General features: G+C 43.0%; 1 protein-coding gene across 1 annotated transcript in view; it reads left to right on the plus strand.

The window, feature by feature from the left end:
• Nucleotides 1-25,818, plus strand: part of LOC144516126 (copine-9-like) — a 348,189-nt gene that overhangs the window by 245,451 nt on the left and 76,920 nt on the right. Inside the window, exons 8-13 of the mRNA XM_078247326.1 lie at nucleotides 5,834-5,937; nucleotides 6,537-6,641; nucleotides 16,317-16,358; nucleotides 23,220-23,295; nucleotides 25,230-25,283; nucleotides 25,417-25,478. Coding sequence (XP_078103452.1) covers nucleotides 5,834-5,937; nucleotides 6,537-6,641; nucleotides 16,317-16,358; nucleotides 23,220-23,295; nucleotides 25,230-25,283; nucleotides 25,417-25,478 — 443 coding nt within the window. The remainder of the gene's footprint in view (nucleotides 1-5,833; nucleotides 5,938-6,536; nucleotides 6,642-16,316; nucleotides 16,359-23,219; nucleotides 23,296-25,229; nucleotides 25,284-25,416; nucleotides 25,479-25,818) is intronic.

The raw sequence follows: 25,818 nt of genomic DNA on the forward strand, positions 1-25,818 counted from the left end.
ATGCATACTGTGCTCATTGTCGTTTGTCCGTTTGCTTGGGTCATAGCCTGAAAGTCTGTCCGATTGGGATTCTCATTCTCCCCCCCCTCTCGGGAATCCCTGGGGGTCTTTTTAGAAGGGTTTTTCGTAGCTTGCTTGGGTGCTCCTTCACAGGAGCTGCAGTTCGGGCTGCTAACCCTTACTGACCCGGTTGCCGTCTTTCCGCACTGTCAGCTGTCACTCCAGCCATTGTCACATAACCTGTTAATAAAGACATATTGATCATATCTAGTAATGCAGTGTTAACCATGGGTAACACTTCTTTAAGTAGCCTAGTTGGGATGGGGGATGGCTTAGCTGAAGAGACCTTTAACATTAATTGTTGAAGATCTATAGGATAAAAGCAGTCTAAGTTTATGTCAGGTCTTGTTGTTCTTTCTAGTGGTCCTGCGTTTAAAGGTAAACCGTTAGAAGTTGAGGGCAAGAGGTGATACATTTTATCTCTAATTGTTATAATTTTATCATTAAAGAAGCTCATGAAGTTGTCACTACTCAGAGCTATAGGAATAGATGTCTCAATAGAGCTGTGACTCTCTATCAGCCTGGCTACAGTGCTGAAAAGAAACCTTGGGTTGTTCTTATTTTCTTCTATTAGTGATGAGTAATAGGCTGATCTGGCATTTCTGAGGACCTTCCTCTATGTTTTCAGACTGTCTTGCCAATCTAAACGAGATTCTTCCAGATTGGTGGAATGCCATTTACTTTCAAGTTTTTGCCAGGTTTGTTTCAATTTGCGAGTTTGGGAGTTATACCAAGGTGCTAGTTTCCTTTGCTTCATCATCTTCTTTTTGAGAGGAGCAGCAGAGTCTAAAGTCATCTGTAGCACCATATACAAAATGATCAATTTGGGAGGGACTGAAGTTAACATAAGAGTCCTCTGTTATATTAAGGCACGGCATTGAATTAAATGCTGTTGGAATATCTTCCTTAAATTTAGCTATAGCACTGTCAGATAGGCATCTAGTGTAGAAGCTTTTATCTAATTACGTATAGTCGGGTAGTAAGAATTCGAAAGTCATTAAAGAATGGTCTGATAATAAAGGATTCTGCGGAAATATTAAATCTTCAATTTCGATGCCATATGCCAGCACATGGTTGAAGGTGTGGTTAAAACAGTGAGTGGCCTTATGCACACTCTGACTGAAACCAATTGAATCTAGTATTGAGTTGAAAGCAATACTAAGGCTATGGTTGTCAACATCCACATGGATATTAAAATGACCTACAATAAGTACTTTGTCTGATTTAAGGACTACACATGATAAAAACTCAGAGAATTCAGATACAAATTCAGAATACTGACTTGGAGCTCGGTAAACAACAACAAATATAATTGGCTGTAATGTTTTCCATGTTGGATGTAGAAGATAAAGAACAAGGCTTTCAAACAAGTTATAATTTAGTTTAGGTTTAGGATTAATTAACAGGCTTGAATCAACGATGGCTGCAACTCCCCCTCCTCGGCCAGAGCCTTGAGCAAGTATTAATATGACTGGGAGGAATGGATTAATTTAGACTAACATATTCTTCATGGCACAGCCATGTTTCGTTAAGACAGAATGGATCAATTTGATTATCTGATATCAAATTGTTTACTAGTACTGCTTTAGAAGACAGAGATCTAATATTTAATAGTCTTAATCTAATTTTCCTATTCTATTTTATAAATGGAGCTCAGCGTAAATTCTTTCAGGAAGACTTCTAAAACATAATCACTCTCTCTCCTCTAAACGGAACAGCTGTAGAGGTGTTCACTTTAATCTTAACCAATCAGAAGCGGCCATGAAAATCACGAGCCAATCACCGCATGACATCCCTGTTTTAAACCTGTCTCTCTCTGCTGCTCAGTTGTCAAGAGCACAACCTCCTCCTCCCCTTGCTCCTCCGGTCTTCATCACGCACAGTTCCTGGGCCCTCATCTGGCAGACCACCACCGACGGCTCTTCGGTTTTGGTCTTCAGACTCCTCACGCCACCATCGGGGGATTATCTTTCGGCTTTCTACCCCTTTAAAATTTATATTTTTTTCATAACGATGGAGTCTAATCTCTAAAGACTGTACATTTCAAATCATGCATATGTACAATAAATCTTTGCATATCTGCAACGAAGTCTCTCTTTAATTCCAATTAGGTTCTTAAGTATAGCTCCTCTTTTGTTTACCTTTGATTTAACTGATCTGAGTCGGGGGACAGACACTGTGGTTATGGAACTATGAGTGGGCGACTGCTCCAACGGAAGCACAGAGAAGCGCGTAGCACTGCACCTCCGATTATTGATTTCAACCTTGGCTTGTCATGGTTTATGACCGATAATAGACTCAGTCAGATTTCTTGATATGAGAGCGGCTCCGTCCAAAGTAGGATGAATGCCGTCTCTCTTAATCAGACCAGGCTTTCCCTAGAACGCCCTCCAGTTATCTACGTAGCCCACATGGGTGGAAGGATGACATGCGGCTGTACATGTCATCGCTGATCAGGTTTGGCAGGGGTCCAGAGAAAACTACTGAGTCCGAAATTGTCTTTGCATATCCACAAAGTGACTTAACATTAATTTTAGTGATCTCCAATTTGCGTAATTGGGTATCATTACCACCTACGTTAAGCATGATGTATTTACGGTTATCTTTAGCCAGCAGCTTTCATAGGATTCCATGTCGCCCGCTCTGGCCCCAGGGACGCAAATGACCACGTACGTTGTTACCATTTGATTTTGTTATAATTTTCTATCACAGCTCACATCAGGCAGCAGGCAGACCAACCATGAGGACGTGGTCGCAGCAGAGGGAGAGGAGCCTTCGCTCTCTCTATGGAGGAAAGACTATGTGTGCTAAGGATTCAAACAGCCAGGGTATAGACCAATAGAGTATGTACCGGTCATATTTTACTGGGAGACTCAATTAACACTTACAATAACCTTTTTCTTAGTGTCTCAGTCCATTGTATGTCAATATATCCAACTACAGTATACTGTCCTATAATTTAATCTGTGTTTACATTGTTTTACTGTAATTATATTTTAAAATGCACATAATATATAAAAACACTTTTTTACAGTCACCCTTTTGTCTGTTTGGTTCGTTATATGATACAGGAAATAAGGTTGAGACTATTATAATGCTTTATTTTTAGTCCAATATAAAACTCTTTTTATTTTATTTTTTACAAATCACCATATCTACATATGGGTTATGTAAATGTATTCTGCTGGGGCCCCGGTGGTAGAAGCTCTAGTAACAGAAGGTGGAACTCAGTGTCAGTCATTATTTGCAGTACATCACAGGTCAGGATCAGTTTTTCATCACCAACAATACACAAACATACTGAGTAATTGGGTTATGTATATATTTCACGTACTCAGTTTCACCTAAACAAGTTGTATTTCTCTGCCTACTTGTGTCTGCAACAACACTTCTGAGGGTGGTGCAGGAATATCACACACTAACTCCTAGACGCCTGGGATCATCTGGTGTCCTGAGCTCACTGATGGCTCACCACTCCAGTCCGGACAACAGCCTTTTCTGCAGGACAGCTCTTTGAAGGGCTTCTGGGATGTGGCTGTAGTCCTTCACTTCCTTGACTTCTTATTGTAAAGCTTGAAGTACCTTATTAGATGATAAAAAGTGTTTCAATTTAGCTCAATAATATATATATATATTTTTTAATAAAGCCTTTGCACTCTAGGAAAATGTTCTAGCTTTCATAATCACTACTGGAACACTTATTTCTGGAATATTATTGATCACACTTTCTAGATTCCTACCTCTGTGTTGACTACATGTGTACAAGTACAATATGGCTTCATGTTGAACTTACTCAAATGATCTATCTGCTTCTAATTCTGTTGGGTAATCTGCCAAGGTGGTGCAGGGCAACCAGCAGGACCCGAACTTCATCAGCCATGCACATCACATCAACAATAATGATCACTAAGCAAAGTATTTGTCAAGGGCCTAGTGTGTTAGTTATAGTACATAGTTTGGACTGTAATTACAATATGCATTAATTCTAAATATTGTTGAAATTTACAGCGTTAAAAAATACAAATATGTGTCAGTTATCTGCCATCCTGCAGCAATACAACTGCAAACGTGATGGATAGAGCAAAAGACTGATCATTGAGAAAGAAGCAGAGGGAACTGTAAACAAAAGGACATAATATCAAACAAATAAGTCCATTAGTTTATGACTACACAAGTTTTGTTTGCAAGTTTTAAGTTTTACCTTTCTTTGCTTGAGTTAGTGATTTTTGTTTGATACTTGAGAAGTTTTGCTTGGAATTAAAGGCACAAAAATAATCCCATAACTTCCTAAACAAAACATGCTACTGCCCAAAGGAGTCCCGTATCAGAGCTATCAGTTGGCAATAAATTGCGTTTTGATTCTGATAAATGAATATGAATATAAATGAAAACTGTGCTGTGAAGACTTCTATAGATGGGCTTTCAGCAACATCATCATGAGATATACACAAAACAAGAACCAAAAAACAAACCAGAATGACTTTGGAGCCTATGGAGAGATCAACGCGAGTTGTTGTGCCATAAATTACTCAAATCACCAAAAGTAATGGGTGTAAAAAGTTCAATATCTCAACAACAAAACCTCTTTTAAAGCATTTACACTGCATAGTAGGACTCTGCTCTCTTTTTTTCCATTAGCAAACGTTGAATCTTACGTGGTACTTAAACCGAGGCAATAATAGAGTCAAAACACTGCAGGCCACTGATTGGTCAGAGAGAGAGAGAGCCAGCGATACAGGACATCCTGCACCAACCATCTTTTAATAGCCATGCTACCGTCAATAGTGGCCGCAATTTCCTATTCAATTGACCCAGATGAAAGGATCCAGCTATAGTTGCGTTAAAGAGGATGTCACAGCTGTTTCATGCAGCGATCAGCTGAGGATCCCATCTACACTGAGGGGTTACTATCTGCAGTGGAAAACTAAATAGATAATAGCACATGGTACCAAAAGTAAGTTGAGTCGATTCAAACCATGCAGTAGAAATGAGGCATAAGAGTTCAGAATGCATAATTAGCTTATTTGCATCTAGCCATCTGGCCTGAAATCTGGATTTGAATAAGATGGTGGACAGGTTTGCACAGAAACTGGTGAAGAAGAAACACCTGTTTAAAAGATATAATATGGAATATATCTGCAACAAAATGTCTATATACCACCATACCAATATTATATATTTTTAAGTTATGTTCTTCCATTATCCCAAATGTTTCTGACAATGTTCAAATCCAAAATGAGTACTGAATTTGTTGAGCATGTCAATAGGGTCATATCACCTTTAACCCCTCTAGTTACACAAACTTTAGTCACAACACATCACCAGATGATACATTAGAGGGTAATTGTAAATCATACAATGTCACAGAATTATAATTAGTAGCAGTAATACAGATTTTTTTTACATACCACTTTGCAACACAGTAATACAGTAGAGACCTAATTTATTGATATGACATTTCTAGATCGATCCAGCTTACTACACTAAACCGTACGGTAACAGGAGTGTGACCTGGTAGCTGGAGAGGTGCCAGTTCACCTCCAGGGCACTGCCAAGGTGCTCTTGTGCAAGGCACCCCCCTCCCCCCTTTCTTGGAATTTAAGGCACAAAAATAATCACATAGAAAGTTAGGTTAAGGGATTGAAATGACAATTAACATACAAAAAAACATTATTTTGTAATGCTGGTAGGGCTCAAGTCCAAGTTAATTTAAAGCTGTAAGTCTGAACAAAATGAAAACCATGTGAAAGATAAACTGTTGTTGTTCGCCCAGGACATAGCCACCATGCAGCTCTGTGCCAACAAGCTGGATAAAAAGGATTTCTTTGGCAAGTCTGACCCTTTCCTGGTCTTCTACAGGAGCAACGAGGACGGGACGTAAGTGTGTGTGTGTTTGTTCAACGACTTTCAGTCAATATGTTTCTCCCTCAGTTGAGGCCAGTATGCCGCTCCTCTGTTGGATCCAGTCCCATGAGGACTTTGAAACCTTCTTGCCCATCAGATGGAAGACTCTCTCATTCTCAGTCTCTCATTGGTCAGAAATGTTACCAGGAAGATTTGCCTAGAAACGCTTCCTGCTCTTTCTTTATTTTCCTTCTTTATTTTGGAGCAAACTAAACAAAATATCCGTCCCCAGAGAGCATCTAGACTGTGACTAGAAAATGTTCTGATGCATCTTATAAGAATTAGTGCCCCCTCAAGGTGATCTCGGCCCACTGGTTTTGCCCTGCATCCGAGTGCGATTGCTGTGTTTACATACGCCCAAACCAACCGGACCTGTTGACACGCTCTAGGTTGCCAAACCACTGGTCCAAACGAGCTAGGTGTGAATACACCCTGAGACATATTCTGTGCTGAGGCAAACATATTCATACATTAGAGATAAAAGCCCTGTAAAATAACTCTGACAGATTTCCTCTGCATAGGATGGATCAACCTTTCAAATGTTGTGTTCAGCTGTCTCTTTGTGTCTCCAGGTTCACCATCTGCCACAAGACTGAGGTGATCAAGAACAACCTAAACCCTGTTTGGCAGCCGTTTACCATCCCTGTCCGAGCCCTCTGTAATGGAGACTATGACAGGTGAGCGACAGCACACAGGTCAGAGGTTAGATGTTGTTATGATACATCACTCCATATGGAGAGTTTGGATTTATCTACTGGCAGCTGATGCATGACCTAAATGCTTGTCCTGTTGGTTGTAAGCCGTTTGAAACACTTCTTTGCATAAATATATGCTTCATATTGCATTCAGGAAGACTGATGGCTGTCGATGTGACTTAAGAAACTACACTGGATTAGCATGATTTCCAAAAAGGGAGGAACTAAAACATACAATATAACAAAATGTACGCTTACATTAGAAATTTGCATCGATGCTTATAATAAGGTTGAGAGCCACTGTAAAAACTTTATATACTTTATATACTTTGACTTCAGCCATTGCTGATTTGTAGTTACCTCAGCTGCAGAAGGTACCAGGCCTTTATTTGAAGCAGGCTTATATTAGAGACAAAACTTTATTTTTTATTTCCTGTTTGATGAGTATATTTGGTCATAATTTAGTATGATGCTTTTTCTTTTTCTGATCTGCTCCCGTTTGATCTGCGCATTCTCAGACAAAATTCATACTTTTACACATGGTCAAAATAATGTAGTCACCTCTGTAGTGACTTTCAACAAAACATATACACACATTTATACACACATATAAATTTAACTCGGCCATCCATTTACTACAGTTCTGTAAACACATGCTCACTGTAATGTTCCACTACAAGTAGAGTGCTAACATTAACCGGTTTATTAAACCACTCCAAATAATGCCATTAAGTATATTATTATTATAATAATATTTAGATGTGTTGCAATGTCTCACAAAAAATAAAATGTAGGCACGTCGTTTTGAATGATGCGGTAACTTTCTATGAAGCCTCTCTCTATAATGCATTCTAATCACATTTATAATGTGTTATAATCTGCTCATAGTGCCTTATAACTATAGTTGTAAAAGTGTGACTGTATTTCACTGTAGAGGATTCAAACAGCGGGACGTCCAGCAGTCTGCCGCTAAAGCTATGAGCTAAAAGACACAAACTAGCACTGGTACTAAACCTGTTTGAGTCGTGACTCACTCGGATCGTTCTCCCGACTCTTTAAATTAACTCATGAGGCACGAGTCTCTAGTATCATTAACTCGGATCAGTTAAGTCCTACTAGAATTCAATCTAAAATGATAACAGCGCCACAGATCCGCTGTGTCACGCATGAATGAAATAATAAAATAGTAAATGCAGTAATAGAAATATGTGCAAAATTAATACAAATTACTGATGTTCTACATAACTGGCTGCAGCGGTCTTGCTTAATACTGGACTCATTTAAAAAATGGTAGGTCCCATGAGTCACTTAGATACAAAAACATGGGAATTTTTTTTGGTACGACAAAAGTGAAGTAAAGCCAAGTAAAAACGTAATGATGGACGTACTGAATATGCCAAGATGAGGTTGGACTCGGTGCTGGTCAGAATAATGCCAGCAATCGGCTGTGCTCTCAGTCTCAGGCCAGTGCTGGTGTTATTGAGACCATTATGGAGGCAATACAGCAGCAATCTCACATATATTTAATAAACCATTAATCAAAGCTATAAATTGAACTTCATCCTAATCTAAACCTTATCCATTTTTTTTTAACCAATAAACCAAATCCTGTTTTTAAACCAGGGCCTTGTAGAGGAGATGAGCAGCCACAGTAAAATCCCATGGTTTCAAATTCAGACTTCAGATTAATTCTAATAATGAAGTACAGTAATGCAAACACACAAACCCACACAAACACATATTTTTTCTTCTCAAAACTGGCCTCTTACATTCATTTCATCACATGACTTTATTGAAGCCAAAACTTTTAGTTTTTCTGTAGTGCAACGGCAACATTTACACGTAAGACCCTACAAAAATAATGGCGAACTAACGGCTCATCAAACATTATTATTGTTGTACAATAACCACTACACTGCCTGGGCCTTAAAGTAAAAACCAATAAATATTCAGTGTCATACATGTTTTTCTTACCATGAAAGAGTGATTGTATCTCATAACAAGTGATGTGTGTGTCACAGCCAGATGTATCATAAAAACACATCAATGCATGAACACACGCACTGTAGTTTATTTTCACTTAATCCCACACACACCATCCCACTGCCACAAATACTCACTAGAGCACCAGATGTGGATTAATCCACTGCTGAAAATAGTCCCCAACAAATGCACTATTCCCTCCTTTTTGTTTGATAAAAACTTTCTTTCTCTTTTAAATGAAACATTTGTGAGTCATCTTTAAAGATTTACATCTTCAGTAGGACACAATGGGCTTGAGGCTGAGTGCCACAGACAGGGCAGCTGAAGATGGACAGTATTGAGATATGAACATTCATGGCATTTGTTGACAATAAAAAAATGATAACGTGAAAAACAAGATTTTTGTTTTTAATTTATTTTTGAAGTTTAAGAGAGAAAATTAAAAAAGATACTAAGTATGACATTTTGGGTTTGTAGCTAGTATTGCAGCATAACTAAGAGCTGGTCCAAGGCAAACCTGAGCCAGCCTCCAAAGGATTGGTGGATGAATCCGACAACTATGAAGAGAAGCAGAGCTAAGGCTTTCAGCTGAACATTGAGGTTTCCAAACCAGGCTGTAATGCAGTAACACAGGATGCTCTCAACTACGGCATGGTAGAAGAGGAGCAACAATTTCTGGTTGACACCGAAGACCCTCAGCCTGCGAAGAAAGTGTAGCCGCTGTTTGACCCTAGTGCAGAAATTTTGTACTAGGACGCTCCATGTCAGTTTGTTGTCAATGTGTATGCCAAGGTATTTCTAAGAGTTAATATGGGCTATGGTGTGGTCATGGATAACCACTGGTGAGTGGTCTCCGATAGATTTGGGGTCAAATACCATCTCCTCTGTTTTATGGACATTGAGGATGAGGAAATGTTTGTCGCAAGTTCTGTATTTAGGAAGGGATGAAGTGACCCTGCCCGGAGGAAGCCCGGGGCCCCCGTCTGGAGCCAGGCCCAGATGGAGGGCTCGTCAGCGAGCATCTGGTGGCCGGGTTTGCCACGGAGCCCGGCCGGGCACAGCCCGAAAAAGCTACGTGGCGGACATCTCTCCATCTCATGGGCCCACCACCTGTGGGAGGAACCGCTGGGGTCGGGTGCGCTGCCACATGGGTGGCAGTGAAGGTCAGGGGCCTCGACGGACCAGACCCGGGCAGCAGAGGTTGGCTCTGGGGACGTGGAATGTCACCTCTCTGTGGGGGAAGGAGCCGGAACTTGTGCGGGAGGTGGAGGGCTACCGGTTAGATCTGGTGGGGCTTACCTCTACGCACAGTCTTGGTTCTGGAACCATACTCCTGGATAGGGGTTGGACTCTTTTCTTCTCCGGAGTTGCCCAGGGTGTGAGGCGCCGGGCGGGTGTGGGGATGAGTATCCCCACACCTGCCCGGAGCCTCACAAGCCCCCGGCTGAGCGCCGCTATGTTGGAGTTTAACCCGGTGGACGAGAGGGTCGCCTCCCTACGCCTGCGGGTTGTGGGGGGGAAAACTCTGACTGTTATTTGTGCATATGCACCAAACAAGAGTTCGGAGTATTCGGCCTTCTTGGAGACCTTGAGTGGAGTCCTGCATGGGGCTCCAGTCGGGGACTCCATAGTTCTGCTGGGGGACTTCAACGCGCACATGGGTAATGATGGAGACACATGGAGAGGCGTGATTGGGAGGAACGGCCTCCCTGATCTAAACCAGAGTGGTTGTTTGTTGTTGGACTTCTGTGCTAGTCATGGATTGTCTATAACGAACACCATGTTCGAACATAGGGATGCTCATAAGTGTACTTGGTACCAGAACACCCTAGGCCAAAGGTCAATGATAGATTTTATAATCGTTTCATCTGATCTGAGGCCGTATGTTTTGGACACTCGGGTGAAGAGAGGGGCGGAGCTGTCAACCGATCACCATCTGGTGGTGAGTTGGGTCAGGAGGTGGGGGAAGACTCTGGACAGACCTGGTAAGCCCAAACGGGTAGTGCGGGTAAATTGGGAACGTCTGGAGGAGGCCCCTGTCCGACAGACTTTCAACTCACACCTCCGGGCGGAGCTTTTCGTGCATCCCTGTGGAGGCTGGGGGCATTGAACCCGAGTGGACAATGTTCAAAGTTTCCATTGCTGAAGCTGCGGTGAGGAGCTGTGGTCTTAGGGTCTTAGGTGCCTCAAGGGGCGGAAACCCACGAACACCGTGGTGGACACCGGTGGTCAGGGAAGCCGTCCGACTGAAGAAGGAGTCTTTCCGGGATATGTTATCCCAGACGACTCCGGAGGCAGTTGCAAGGTACCGAAGGGGCCCGATGGGCCTGAAGGGCTGCAGCCTCTGCCGTGAAAGAGGCAAAGCAGCGTGTGTGGGAGAAGTTCGGAGAAGACATGGAGAAGGACTTTCGGTCGGCACCAAGGTACTTCTGGAAAACCGTTCGCCACCTCAGGAGGGGGGAAGGGGGAACCATCCAAGCTGTGTACAGTAAGGATGGGGACGCTGCTGACCTCAACTGAGGAGGTAATAGGGCGGTGGAAGGAGCACTTTGAGGAACTCCTAAATCCGACTAATACGCCCTCTATGGTAGAGGCAGAGCTGGAGGATGAGGGGGGGATTGGCATCAATTTCCCTGGTGGAGGTTGCTGAGGTAGTTAAACAACTCCACAGTGGCAAAGCCCCAGGAATTGATGAGATCCGTCCCAGAAATGCTTAAAGCTCTGGGTGTGGAGGGGTTGTCTTGGTTGACACGCCTCTTCAACATTGCGTGGAAGTCTGGGACGGTGCCTAAGGAGTGGCAGACCGGGGTGGTGGTTCCCCTTTTTAAAAAAGGGGGGACCAGAGGGTGTGTGCCACTGCAGGGGTATCACACTTCTCAGCCTCCCCGGTAAAGTCTACTCCAAGGTGCTGGAAAGGAGGGTTCGGTCGATAGTCGAAATCTCAGGTTGAAGAGGAACAATGCGGATTCCGTCCCTGGTCGTGGAACAACGGACCAGATCTTTACTCGCAAGGATCCTGGAGGGAGCCTGGGAGTATGCCCAACCAGTCTACATGTGTTTTGTGGATCTGGAGAAGGCGTATGACCGGGTGCCCCGGGAGATACTGTGGGAGGTGCTGCAGGAGTACGGGGTGAGGGGGTCCCTTCTCAGGGCCATCCACCTCTGTACGACCAAAGCGAGAGCTGTGTCCGGGTTCTCGGCAGTAAGTCGGACTCGCTTTCAGGTGAGAGTTGGCCTCCGCCAGGGCTGCGCTTTGTCACCAATCCTGTTTGTAGTATTTATGGACAGGATATCGAGGCGTAGTCAGGGGTGGAGAGGGGTTGCAGTTCGGTGGGCTGGGGATCTCATCGCTGCTTTTTTGCAGATGATGTGGTCCTGATGGCATCATCGGCCTGTGACCTTCAGCACTCACTGGATCGGTTCGCAGCCGAGTGTGAAGCGGCTGGGATGAGGATCAGCACCTCTAAATCGGAGGCCATGGTTCTCAGCAGGAAACCGATGGAGTGCCTTCTCCAGGTAGGGAATGAGTCCTTACCCCAAGTGAAGGAGTTCAAGTACCTTGGGGTCTTGTTCGCGAGTGAGGGGACAATGGAGCGGGAGATTGGTCGGAGAATCGGCACAGCGGGTGCGGTATTACATTCAATTTATCGCACCGTTAGACTGAAAAGAGAGCTGAGCCAGAAGGCAAAGCTCTCAATCTACCGGTCAGTTTTTGTTCCTACCCTCACCTATGGTCATGAAGGCTGGGTCATGACCGTACAAGCGGCCGAAATGGGTTTCCTCAGGAGGGTAGCTGGCGTCTCCCTTAGGTAGGGTGAGAAGCTCAGTTATCCGTGAGGAGCTCAGAGTAGAGCCGCTGCTCCTTTGCGTCGAAAGGAGCCAGTTGAGGTGGTTCGGGCATCTGGTAAGGATGCCCCCTGGGCGCCTCCCTAGGGAGGTGTTCCAGGCACGTCCAGCTGGGAGGAGGCCTCGGGGGAGACCCAGGACTAGGTGGAGGGATTATATCTCTAACCTGGCCTGGGAACGCCTCGGGATCCCCCAGTCGGAGCTGGTTAATGTGGCCCGGGAAAGGGAAGTTTGGGGTCCCCTGCTGGAGCTGCTACCCCCGCGATCCGACCCAGGATAAGCGGATGAAGATGGATGGATGGATGGAAGTTCTGGATTTCAGTTTTGTACACAGCTGTATCTGATATGTCAGACAAGACCCAGGGTGGTTGTATTATCGGAAACGTTATCATGTAATTGTTAGCGGTGCTGCATGTACATTCATTAGTGTACAGGGTGAACAGGACTGGTGAACTGACGCACCCCTGGGGGGCGCCGGTGTTGATGGTCAAGTGTTCAGAACAGGTCCTGTTCACCCTGAGCTGCTGGGTACGGTTGGTGAGGAATGAGTGGTACCTCGCAGTGATGAAGAGGTTGACATTCATCAGCTGGAGTGTATTCAGTAAAACAGGAGGCTGTAATGTGTTAAAGGCTGAACTGAAGTCTACCAACAACAGTCTAGCATAGGCCCTAGAATTCTCCAGGTGTTTAGTCACTAGGTGCACTATAGTACTGTTGATAACATCATCAGTGCCTCTCTGGTGGGCAGAGGTGGAAAAAGTACTAAAATATTGTACTCAAGTAAAAGTACCAATACTTTGATGAAATATTACTCAAGTACAAGTGGAATTACCTATCTAAAAAATTAATCAAGTAAAAGTAATAAGTTCATTTAAAATGTACTTTAAGTAAAAGTTACTTAGTTACATTAAAGGAGAATTCTGGCCAATTTTTACGTTAATCTTGATTGCTACGCGAGTACTTTCGATCCGAAAAATCCCGACCCGAATCAGTGCAGGCAACATGGAGTAGCTGCAGCTACGTACTACAAGCGTCCCCTGAGCTAAAATGGCAGTTGTCGGGGCAAGTTTTAGAGTGCCTTTGTGCCTCTTAACAGACACAAAATGCAATTAATATGTCTGTGCCACATGAACAGGGCCCTTACGTGTCAACAAGATGTGTTTTCAACTCAGACATTGTTTAAATTCACCTACCCTGGTCCCTGTCTCAATCCTGCCGGTAGCTAGCTTGCCTTGCTAGCTGATCTGTCAGCTAAGGCATGATCTGTCCTATGCAGGACATCCACCAGACCACTGGGCGCTCAGGGGATTTTTGTTGGCTGCGCTAGGGGGACGAAGGCTGCTTGCCTGGCTAAGGGAACTAGCTACCACACAGATCGACACTGACAAGCCTCCTACTCACCAACACCAGATCGATCACACACAAAATGGATGAGCTACAAATACACACGGAACTGCTGCGTGATGATTTTTTACAAAAGCCTGGCTGAGCACATTTATCAAGGATGGCAGATAGCAGCTAACAGCTAACAGCTAGCAGCTAACAGGCCAAGCTACCCACCAGCAGGATCAAGACAGGGTAGGTGAATTTAAACAATGTCTGAGTTGAAAATGCACCTTGTTGACACGTAAGGGCCCTGTTCATGTGGCACAGACATATTAATTGCATTTTGTGTCTGTTAAGAGGCACAAAGGCACTCTAAAACTTTCCCCGACAACTGCCGTTTTAGCTCAGGGGACGCTTGTAGTACGTAGCTGCAACTACTCCGTGTTGCCTGCACTGATTCGGGTCGGGTTTTTTTCTATCGAAAGTACTCGCGTAGCTATAGCGTCAAGATTAATGTAAAAATTGGCCGGAATTCTCCTTTAAAACAAACTGTAAAACGGGGCGGGGCGAATCGCTCCCATGTAGTCAAAATAGGACAAGGGGTCATAAATCCCAAACTATTTTGTTTTTAATTAAAGAAAAATCTATACAAATGTATAAACATCTATACAAATGTATACACCCACAGCAGCTAGCTTCTGCACACCTAAGTAGCCCGTATGAGCTAATTAGATGTATGTGAATTAACTTAGCCAGTGTCCTACACACGTTGTCCTACGGGTTGCTAGTTGCATTGCAGAATTCAATGTTTCAGCTAGCATTTCTACTGAAACAGTCTCTAAACCATTGTAACTTGCCTGAACCACCTCCATGTCGTTCTCAATCTCCTACAGAAAGACTTGGTGACTGGTAGGCAGCCTAAATGCTGACCATTCGTCACTGTAGTGGTTCCGGGCGCGATTTTTTTTCTTCCTTTCGGTTTTCGTTAGTCTAATTTTTTTTTTTACTCAGTAGGCCTATACAATACATACAAGTACAAGTACAAAATACACAACAAAACTACTCAATACAGTAACGTGAGTAAATGTATTTCGTTACTTTCCACCTCTGCTGGTGGGTGTATGCGAACTGGAAAGGATCTGGCTGTTGGCCTACATCCAGCCGTAGTTTGCTCACCATGAGCTTCTCCATACATTTCATCACAACAGAGGCTAGAATAGACAAGGTTTCTCAGGGACAGGTGTGATGATTGCCTTTTCAGAATCAGAAAGGAGTTTATTGCCACAGTAGTTACCCTATGTGGAATTTGCCTTGGTGATTGGTGCATATATACAAACAAACATATTAAACATTAATTAGAATAAACAATACATACAGAAACAGGAAAGAAACAGAGACAAATATATACAAAATAGCTGTTTAATTAAGCACTGTGTGCAATGGGCAGATGTATAGTCCAGGATGGAGGTTAGTGCAAAGTATAGTGACTGTGTGGGGTTGAGTGTCAGTGGGAGTCCGGGGCCTTGGTGCTAAGGCAGACTGCAGAGGGGAATAGACTGTTTTTATGGCGTGAGGTTTTGGTCCTAATGGACCCTAACCTTCTACCAGAGGGGATGGGTTCAGACTGTTTGTGTCCAGGGTGAGAGGGATCAGCTACAACCTTTCCTGTCCTGCTGCAGCTTTCCTTAAACAGTGCACAAAATGGCAAACTCTGCTGTACATTCACTTGGAATCTTCGCTAATAAACTTAAACTCTCCTCTGCTCAGACCGATCGCTCTGCATTCACCGTCACCCAGTCTCCTGTTTCCATCACTGCTGTAGCTCCGTAGCTAGAGCCGAGAAAACCTGTGCCTACTGCACAGTCCTTTGTTCTGGGAGTAAATGCCGATTATAACATTTCCCACTCCAGAAAAAAGCCAGATGTTAGTGAGTGTATGTGGATTTTTTTGCCACTGGCAAAGGGTTATACGATGTTCTGTGTATACTGTACTTAATGAACACTTGATGGGAGATGCATTGAAAAGCATTGGCTTTAATAGTCATTTAATATTCTGTTATGCTATTGGCATATATGACAAAGAGCATTCCGAATATTATCAGTGTCCGCTGTGGAGCACAAGAGTGAGCGACTTATACATACCACTCAGGGTTATATATGGAAAATAAGAGTCGTAAAAGTCGTCATTGTATTTAAGGATCTGTACTAAATATATTTGTATATTCCTTTAAAATCTTCTTTTATAAACTGAACTGACATGGTTGAATATGAATCATGCAATGGGAATCCTTTACATTATAGTGGTTTGTGGTTTTTAAAATGTGAAATATCCTTTGATATGAAGGTCAAGAAAAGCTTACTTCCTAACCTTTTTTGCAAAACTGTTGAGCTCTCTTTTTTCTCCCTCTGACGTTTCTCTATCTCACCCCCACACTCTTCCTCCTCTCCCTGGTTCTCACCTCTGTCTGTCTCACCTCCATCCCCTCATCTCACCTCACTTCAGGACGGTCAAGGTGGACGTATTCGACTGGGACAGAGACGGGAGGTAAGTTCTCACACTCCCTAGCTCTCTTCTTTTGTGCTTTTGTTACAGGCCTCAAGCATGAGTAACCTGTTAACAGATAAATATGTCCTGTTTTGATTCAGGAAAAGGAGAGACAGGATACTTATTTCACAAATTTGCCATTCACATTGCAACACAAAAGGATCATATTTTTAACCACTGGAATAACATAGTATATTCTATGAACTTACAAATCTGTTTTTAAGTCACACAGTACTGAATATTACCAACATTGTTGTAATCTTAATGTGTTCTATGACATTTACTAGCTGTAGTTAAGCATATTAACTTGCTTCTCCTTTCACCCTGCATAACACATTTATCAAACCTTAATAAACAATACATTTTTACAAATACACACTTATATTATCAATGTCAAGGAGTTGCAGTAGAAATAAATAAATAATAAGTACGACATTACATTACATCTTGTGACTTCATTTACATACGGAGCTAGGAAAACTCTGCTAGTGTACAGAAATTACAAGTTTCTAACCCAAATAAAACACACATTTTCTGCCTCAAACTTTCTCAGATAATGTTCCAAATGGTTTTATAGTGCTTCGAAACATATTTTGGTGTAGTAACACACACTTACTAACCTGTTTTGATTCAGGAAAAGGAGAGACAGGATACATTAGTTGTGTTCGTTCAGCAGGCTGTCCTCTGTCTGAGGGACGGAAGCCTCGGCCTTTGTTAAAACTAGCGCTCACCTAACGATACTCCCCCTTGTGGAGGAAAAAATACATATAATCAGATTTCAAACATAACAATTTGTGATCATACATGTATGGGTGTCACACTTTTTTTTCTTTTCCTTTTTTCAGCTCCAGATTGAATCCCTCAAATGTCACACCTTGTTCTGTCTGACCTAAGGTGGTCTTATTATTAGGTAGTAGAACTGATGGAGGACACCCTGGGTAATAAATCAAAAACAAGGTGCATGTGAGTGGACAGGAGGTCAGGGTTTATGAGCACTGAACGCAGTACCGAGCTTCTCTTTCTCACTGACAGTGGGCTGCTCTAGGGGTTCACTGAAAACCTAATGTGTGGTTTTCAGGCTGTCTGGCCGTGTTACTGCTTTCCATTCATTTCTGTTAGGATTCACTTGAAGTTCTTGTGGTATTTCTTATAAATCCCCAGTCCCAGATTTCCAAATCGCTATCCTGTAATCTGCAAGACATGAGGAATGTAAAGGTTAATGGCTGTTGTGCAGTGTTCCAGCAAAGTCTGGTGCTCGGTCTGATGCAGTCATCAGTATTTCATGTAATTTGCTTTATCAGGGTTTGACAGGCAATTTAGTTTTGTCTTCCAGTGCATCATGGCAAGGAACTTTTATTTTGACTACAAGCCATTTAAACTCCTGTGTAATCATTCTGCGAGGGAGTGTGCTGTCATTCAAACAGAGATAATTAAACCTAGTATCTGGATGCAACTATCCCAATAAAGTGCTACATATAGACTAACTGAAATCAGGAGTACACAAGTGTTGGGAATTAGGATAGTACAGATTCAATTATTAGCAATTTATCAAAGATGTTTTATCAATATAAAAAAAAGAAGAATATGTGTATTAATAACTTTATCAAATTGACAAACAATCAAAACAGGGCACCACCCTGGAATCAGGGACCAATAACTGAACTGTGAAAACAGTCTCATGGGTGGTGTTCTCTTTGAAAATACAGATCTTAATTAATTTGATTTATTTATCTTATATTTATAAAGTGAACAATGAAGGGTGAAATTCGAGCACTGAACTGTTCAACCAGCTGTTACTACAACATATACACCAATAATCACAAACAACGACTCTTTATAAGTATAATAGAATTTATTTAACTTCCAAATTATCTTCAATCAATCGTTCTTCAATCAATAAACCTATTTGCTTGTTACAACTACAACAAAGGCAAAACAAGCAAACATGTGGTGTGTGTGTGTGTGTGTGTGTGTGTGTGTGTGTGTGTGTGTGTGTGTGTGTGTGAGGAAGGAGGCAAGAGGGGGAGATGATGAGATCACGGGGGGGTAGCTAAGCCACGTGAGATCAAGATGGTGGATGAGACACTGCAAGATTTGAGGCTCATAATGGCTACTCGAGGAAATACACAAACAGGCTATTTAACCCCAAGAGGGCGGGTAGTGAAACTTTGTTGTAATACCGCGTGACTATGGGGGTGGCCGCCAGCTGATCTGTGTATGTGTGTCCGTGTGTTAGGTTAATGTGTAAAGAGGACAGAAAAGCACACTTTAGAGAAAGAAAGACACTTGGAATCTTGGTTTCGGGAGGAGCAATAATAACCAATTTCCTAGTTCACTCAGGCGGCTGACCCAACGTGACGTTCGGGTCAGAGATCTGAGATGTTTGTTTTTGTTGGGTAAGCAATGAATTAACAATAGTACAATCATTGCTGCTGTTTCAATACAATACAAACACAAAATATAGTGAAACAAAATTTAAGGAAGAGAATAGGAAAGAAAAGTAAAAAGGTAGTTAGGGCGTAACATGTTCACTCCAGAAAAGAATATGGAGTTAGCCAGTGTATGTGGTGGTGGTGATGGCACAGTGGATATGACACATGGCTTTGGTGTGGGAGATCTGGGTTGGATTCCCACTGCGATACATCAACCAATGTGTCCCTGAGCAAGACACTTAACCTCTAGTTGCTCCAGAGGCGTGCAACCTCTGATATATATAGCAATTGTAAGTCGCTTTGGATAAAAGCGTCAGCTAAATCATCATCAGCTAAATGATGTAATGTAATGTAATGTATGTTCATGTGGACTGGTGAGCATGTATGTTTTACTGTCAAAACAAACATTCAATGCAGACTCTAGTCTACATTCTGTCTTCTGACATGTAGGTTAAAATGAGTCCTATCTCTCATTCTTATGAGCTACAGAAATTGGAAATGCACTGCCAAGACTATACGCCAGATGTACCTGTGAAAATTGCACAACAGTGGTAGTAGTAGATTTAGGGGTTTACTCAGTGCGGTCCAAGGAAACCAGGTAAGCTGGAATCCTTTCAAGGCTTGAGTTTGTTGACCGAAGAGCTTACTTCTCTACCGATATTTCGCATTAAATCTATAGCTACTCGCACATGGGTTATGTCTTCTGTGATACCTGACGTACGCAAGGTGTTTTTGAGGAGCAGAATGGAAAGTAACAGTAAATAGGGTATCCTGACAAGGTTTCACTACCGAAGTTTGAGGTAGTTTGATTACTGTTGGGGAAAAGCTTTAGAAGTGCATGCCGACGGAGTGAAGTGTAGCACACAGCTATCCCAATGGCTCAACTGGTTTGCGTCTTCATCCTCTTGGGGGAGAGGGCTCATTCCCCCTTTTCAGGTGCAGAGGCTGCTCCTCTTCCTGGTAGTGAGGACGGCATGTTGAGTTAGTCCGGCTGAACATGTGATTCAGAAGCAGAACCATAGTTGTCATGGCTGTGCAGTTGGGTGCTGAGAGGCATTCAACCCACATGGTGAGAGTGCCTGTGATGATGAGGAGGTACTGGTTACCGTGCAAAAATTTTTGGTAACTGGTCCGATCCAGTTTACCTGGATGTGGGGCCATAAGAGTATGACCTCCTATTCCTGGAGTACAGAGAAGGCACCTGCTCCAACCACCTTGAGGAGAGTCTGCAGGGACTCTGCCGGAAGGCCGTGGTTTTGTTGTGCAAAAGATGGAGGCGGGTCAGGTGACCGCAAGCTATGGTGCAAGTCTGCCCTTACGGCAGTTTTCTTAGGCCAAAGGGGTATGGGCACGTCTCTGGGCGTGACGCCATAAAGGGGTGCACCTTCAACCATACAGGTGCTGCGCGATGCATCGCTTGTGTTCAGCGAGCAAAGGAAAGACCTGTGGGTGTTGGAAGAGTCAAAGCTGCCAGCCTGCGGTGGCTGTGGGCTCACGGGTGGCAAGAAAGAGTCAGAGCCAGGACCAGGCTCTGGAAGAATTATGGCCATTGGAGGAAGTCCCCTAGGCTCATGAATGATGGAAACTCCATCTAGGGCTGGCAGACTGCCTGCAGGATCAAGTGGCTTCAGGGTGTTGACCTGAGCCTGACTGTGTTCACAGTGGCAGTCAGTGAGTGGGCCGGGTCTCAGGTGGTTGTGACCGGTGCCCAAGGCTTCTGTGTCACGGACAAAGATGTGAATAGGATGCACAAGAGTCATCTGGGGTGTGATATCGACCAAAGCAGGTTTTGTGATGGGTGCCTTATCTTGCAGGTAGCTGGGGATGCTAACACTGCAGGGTATGGCTAGTATTGGTGTACTGAGGGGAGCATTGCCCTAATGACTTCTGTAGAAGTGTTATCCTGGAGACACAGTCCAGCAGGGTTAGGGTGCTCACACCCCCCTTTTTCCACTGCTGAGGTATCTGTACTTTGGCCATTGCCCTTGTGGACAAGATCTTCCAAGGACGTCCGGGGAGGGGGTATGTGAGACGTTAGGCATGGTGGTTTCAGGGAGCACTCTAGTTCCCTTCCATGGTCTAGTTCTTCTGATGAGGAATCAATGTCAGGTCCCTTTGGGGAGTCAGACAGTTCTGGTGGACACAAACCTTGTTCTTGGGATAGACATGTGCTGTCCGAGTCATCGGAAGCTACATGGTCTCTCAGGTCGACAAGGCGATGAGGAAGATCGCTTTCCCCCCTTTGTGGGGAGGAGTCCACACGAAGTGTGGCTTTGAGCTACACAATGTGTCCAGTTTGGTGGTGGATGAAACTTTTACCGCTCAGGGTTTTGGAAGTAATCTCCTTCTTTACAGGGTGGAGATCTGGTTGCGTCAGGAAGCAAGTTGTTGTAACTAGAAATTAGCTAGGGTGTCTCCTTGAAGCAAGCAGGGACGATAGAAGTGCTTGATAACTCTCAATAAGTGTGGCCAGATCTGACACCTCACTACTGGATTTCACTAGTGTGGAGCCAAGTAGATTCATCCAGGTCCTTTGGCGGTGGGGATGGAGTCTGATCAAAGTGGGATGGCAAGCTTTGTGGTGCCTACCATTTGTCAGTGGATGGAACCCTGATTCTACTTGTGTTTCTCTGATGTTGCAAGAGACCCTTTGGACAGGGGAGTGGTGATCCCTCCTCCAAGGGGAAGGAGAAGAAAAGGGAGTGGTCTCTCCTCCGAGGTGGAGGAGATGAAGAAGAACAGTCTCTCCTCTGGGAAGGTGAAGAAGAGTGGTTTCACCACCGAGGTGGCGGAGAAGAGGGACGGTCTCTTTGACTGGGAGGAGACCGAGGAGGAGGAGAAAGGGAGTGGTCTCTCCTCCAAGGGAGAGGAGAGTAGAACTCTATTCTTTGCTCAGCACGCCCGGAGCTGTGCACAAAGAGCTTCATGGCTCTCCTCTGGCGAAAGATCTCATCATGATTGTCTTGGACTCTCTGTCCAACCATTTTGTGCCGCTCAGCTTCATAACTGCAATTGGAGAACTGCATGTTGCAGATGGGCTTTCCGCTGATAGATGAGCAATAATTGACCAAGCACGTCTTCAATGGAACCTTTGCAAGACGGCTGGGTAAGCTATTAGCTCCTGGAGCATCTTGTTGCAGGTGCTAGCTTTATAACCATTAAGGTTATTCCTATCATCTAAGGAGTCTAGGATGAGACCAGCGACCACACCCTTCAGGACTGTGTCGGTTGGCTCATTGGGAGCTTTTCCTTCCAGTCTCAGGTAATCATGGCTACTCATTTTACCTTTTAGTAAAAAGATTGCCCCCAGTGGCTGAATTCCCTTTTTTTGACAAAGGAAAGCTGTGACAAGGTTGATGCGAGCACACAGGTGAAAGGCTTTAACCTGTGGTTCCTTAGTTTAAGTGTTGACTGCTAATTACGCTAATTACTACAACCTTATCCTGTCAGGATGTCACAGAGGTCACACAACTCTGGTGAGTAATAGCTGTGTTACTGTTAGCTGTCAGGGTGTTAGTCAGGGATTTCAAGACCAAGTAGGACAATCTGTTTTACCCCTCTGAGATGTTTTTTTTTTTTTTTTTTTGTAGATGTTTGAAACAGGACAGGAGGTCCAGAATCACATTCAATGTAGTAAAAAGATGCTCCATGGTAAACAAAACGAATCCGTATCACTCGTCAGTGATAACGGAAAAGCAGTCGACTTTGAAAAGCGTTGTCCACATTGTCCAATTTCTCTTCTGCAGGGATGAAACACTGATGCACAGTGCCCAAAACTTGAAAAGTACCTATGCACAGAAATATTTGTACATTAATACAATAGTGCAGTCGTTCCCAAACTGTGGTCCGGGGACCCCTCACGGGGGCGGCAAAGATCACAGGGGGTGCGCAAGTCTTTATCTGGTTTGAGGTTGAGGTAAAAAAAAAAATATTTGCACATGTTTTATGATAATACACTAGAATATATAATGTATACAAAAGTCTGTATAAAAACTATATATTTTTGTACTTGCTTAAAATTCTAGGCAGGCTACTTAGTAGGCCAAACCTCCAGGACCTCTTAACCTGTGGCCCTTGCTGTCATCAGGTCAGCTGCTAGCTGCTATCATCCACGTTTGTCCTGCTGCCACGGCATCACTATTTTATGAATGAAACATGGCGGAGAAACGTAAAAGTGCTGATAACTCCTCTGTATCAAAAAAGAAAGTAAGGCTCTATCTCGAGAGTTACCTCAACTTCGGTTTCGGAGGGGGGGCTCAGCTTTTCTTAGACATAAGTAGGGGGGGCGCCAAGGAAAAAAGGTTGGGGAACCACTGCAATAGTGTTGTGAGTACAAACATTATGAAGTGTAATGTTTTCTATTTTGAAATATTGAAATATCTCTATCTCTCTTTTCTCTCTGTCCGTGTGAAATCAACCTTTCTTCCAGTCATGACTTCATCGGAGAGTTCACCACCAGCTACAGAGAACTGTCCAGAGGACAAAGCCAGTTCAATGTCTATGAGGTGAAATACAAGAATAACAAGGAATCCAAGACTTTCTCAAAAACTTTACTATGTAAAGGATAATAGAGATGGAATTTGGAACAACATTATTAATTTATTGACAGTGTTATATATTGTTGTATATATGTGTATGTTATATTGTTGTTATATATATAACAACACGACACAACGAAGCAGAGGAATGAGGAACGATAGTCACATCTCAGGACATTGCGATGTTAACACTACACCTTTTTTGCTGCTTGATAGAAAAGTAAACTTCACCATTCCCCTTTTACATGATTGTTACCGGTCGAGCATTCCCCTCTAAGACAGGTAGCCATGTGGGTATGTGATGTAACGTTAGTCAGACGGGGTTTGTTATGGGAAGTGAGGCTCTCCATGTGTAGAAAAGTACCGTAAGTTGCAGCTGCCGCGGACACAGTGATGCACATGCTTTTCCATGGGTAGTGAACCTACAGTAGTGAGTGTTTTATGTTTGCTGCAAAGACTAAACAAATCACCTGATTAACGCAACGTTATCACATCGTCTCCCAACATTATCACATCGTCTCCCGGCCATTTTTCACCGCAGAGTTGCCTGAAAGCTGCTACCAGCCAGGCTAAATCTAATATAGTTACCCTAAAGAAACAAGGGGTCTGTCCCAACTAACATTACGGTATGGAGCCACAAAGCTGGAAACGTAACACTAATCTACAACAGAAGTCTGTGTCTGATATAACCTAATTTACACGGATGTAAGTGTTCTTGGATACACAGTTTGTTGCTAGTGTGCAGTCTTGTATAAAGTACTTGAAAGCAATACTTGGAGTAAAAGTAGAAGTATTACCAGAAAATAACTTTGGTAGAAGTTCAAGTCACTTTTTAGAATATTATTTGAGTAAAAGTCTTAAAGTATCTGATATTTACTGTACTTAAGTATCAAAAGTCATTTTCTGATATTAAATATACTTAAGTATATTTATGTATATTATATATATTAAAAACTTGTAATTATGGCCAAAGGTGTGTAACGTTATCTTCATCACCACTTTCGTCGGGGGGTCATCATCTGTTACCATGGGAGCAGAGCCTGCAGCAGGTGCTTCCATGACGCTATCAGTTATTATTCCTTCCTATTCCTCTTCTTCTTCTTTAGTTTTGGCCTATGTTGTAGCTACAAACAGGCATCACGTCAACAACTGGAATGGCGCGTATATTAACTTGCAATCTAGAAGCAATGATTCATCAAACCTTTTTTCCAGTCTAACAAATTTCTTCTGATATTATTTTGTAGTAACAAGTAACTAAAATGCTCAGGGGAAATGTAGTGGAGTAAAAGTATACATTTTATTTAGGAAATGTACAGATACATGAAAAGTCTACTTAAGTACAGTTACGAAGTATTTGTACTTTGTTACATTACAACACTGCTAGTGCGTGACATGCAGGTCTGCATGCACAGCCAACCACCAATCACAATCAATGTTGATCAATTTATCAAACAACCAAAGCCGGCCCCACTAGTCAACCACAACCTGAAATTTAGAGGAAGCAACATGCATGCATTATTAATATCATATACTTTAGCCTGGATTGATAGTATTATATGAATACATTGGTGTCATGTGAGTCAACCAGTGTATTTAACTACCTCATTTTCCTCTCCAAAATCACTTCAGAAGAGTAGTCACAGCTACTTGCTTTGGTGTAAAGTATTAAAGTTAAACAAAGAATGGTTTACATAAGAAAAGTTCATTATTTTTGTTTCTATGTAAATGCACGCTCCTAAAAAAATCACCCCAGTAGTCAAGAATTATTTACTATTTCCAAATAGAGCTATTTATGTCATCTTGTACCGCCCTCATCTGACAACTATATATTATTGACATGAATGACTGCACATTTTTGCTCAGACAGAAACTAATTTCTTGTTTCCTTTCTTGTGGTCAAGGTTTTAAATCCTAAAAAGAAAGGCAAGAAGAAGAAATACATCAATTCAGGGACGGTAAGACCTGTCAGAGTGGTTCCATCAGCAGCCGTGACATGTCAGAGCAGTAAACAGATGGTGTCTGATCTAACTTTCTCTGTGTCCTCTGCTCTCTTCCCGTTTTCCCTTTCATTTCCTATCTGTCTTCAAGGTGACCCTGCTGTCTTTCATAGTGGAGTCAGAATATACGTTTGTTGACTTCATCAGAGGAGGGTAAGAGCTCCCTCTCTCATGTTTCATCAGTGTTTATGGAAAGCCATTAAATGACTCTACCAGAGTTTTTGCATGTTTTAAGGCCTGGTCACACCAGACAGTGGAACTCAAACTTAATCTGCATGTCTTTGGTTCTAAAGTCTCAGTGACTATTCAGTGGACTCGTTGGTGAACTGCTGTAGCTGCTGTTAGCACGTTAACCGCCTGGGCTAGCTCTAGTCAGCCACAATAGCTCCTAGAGCTTGTCTCTATTTATTTTGTTCGCCACTTTTTTTCACCCTTGTTCTTCAATAAAAAAATATTAAAGATGGTAAAGAAAAAATAGCTGAACTAACAAGCT

Source organism: Sander vitreus, chromosome 4 (assembly GCF_031162955.1).
Source record: "Sander vitreus isolate 19-12246 chromosome 4, sanVit1, whole genome shotgun sequence".
Classification (NCBI taxonomy): Eukaryota; Metazoa; Chordata; class Actinopteri; order Perciformes; family Percidae; genus Sander; species Sander vitreus.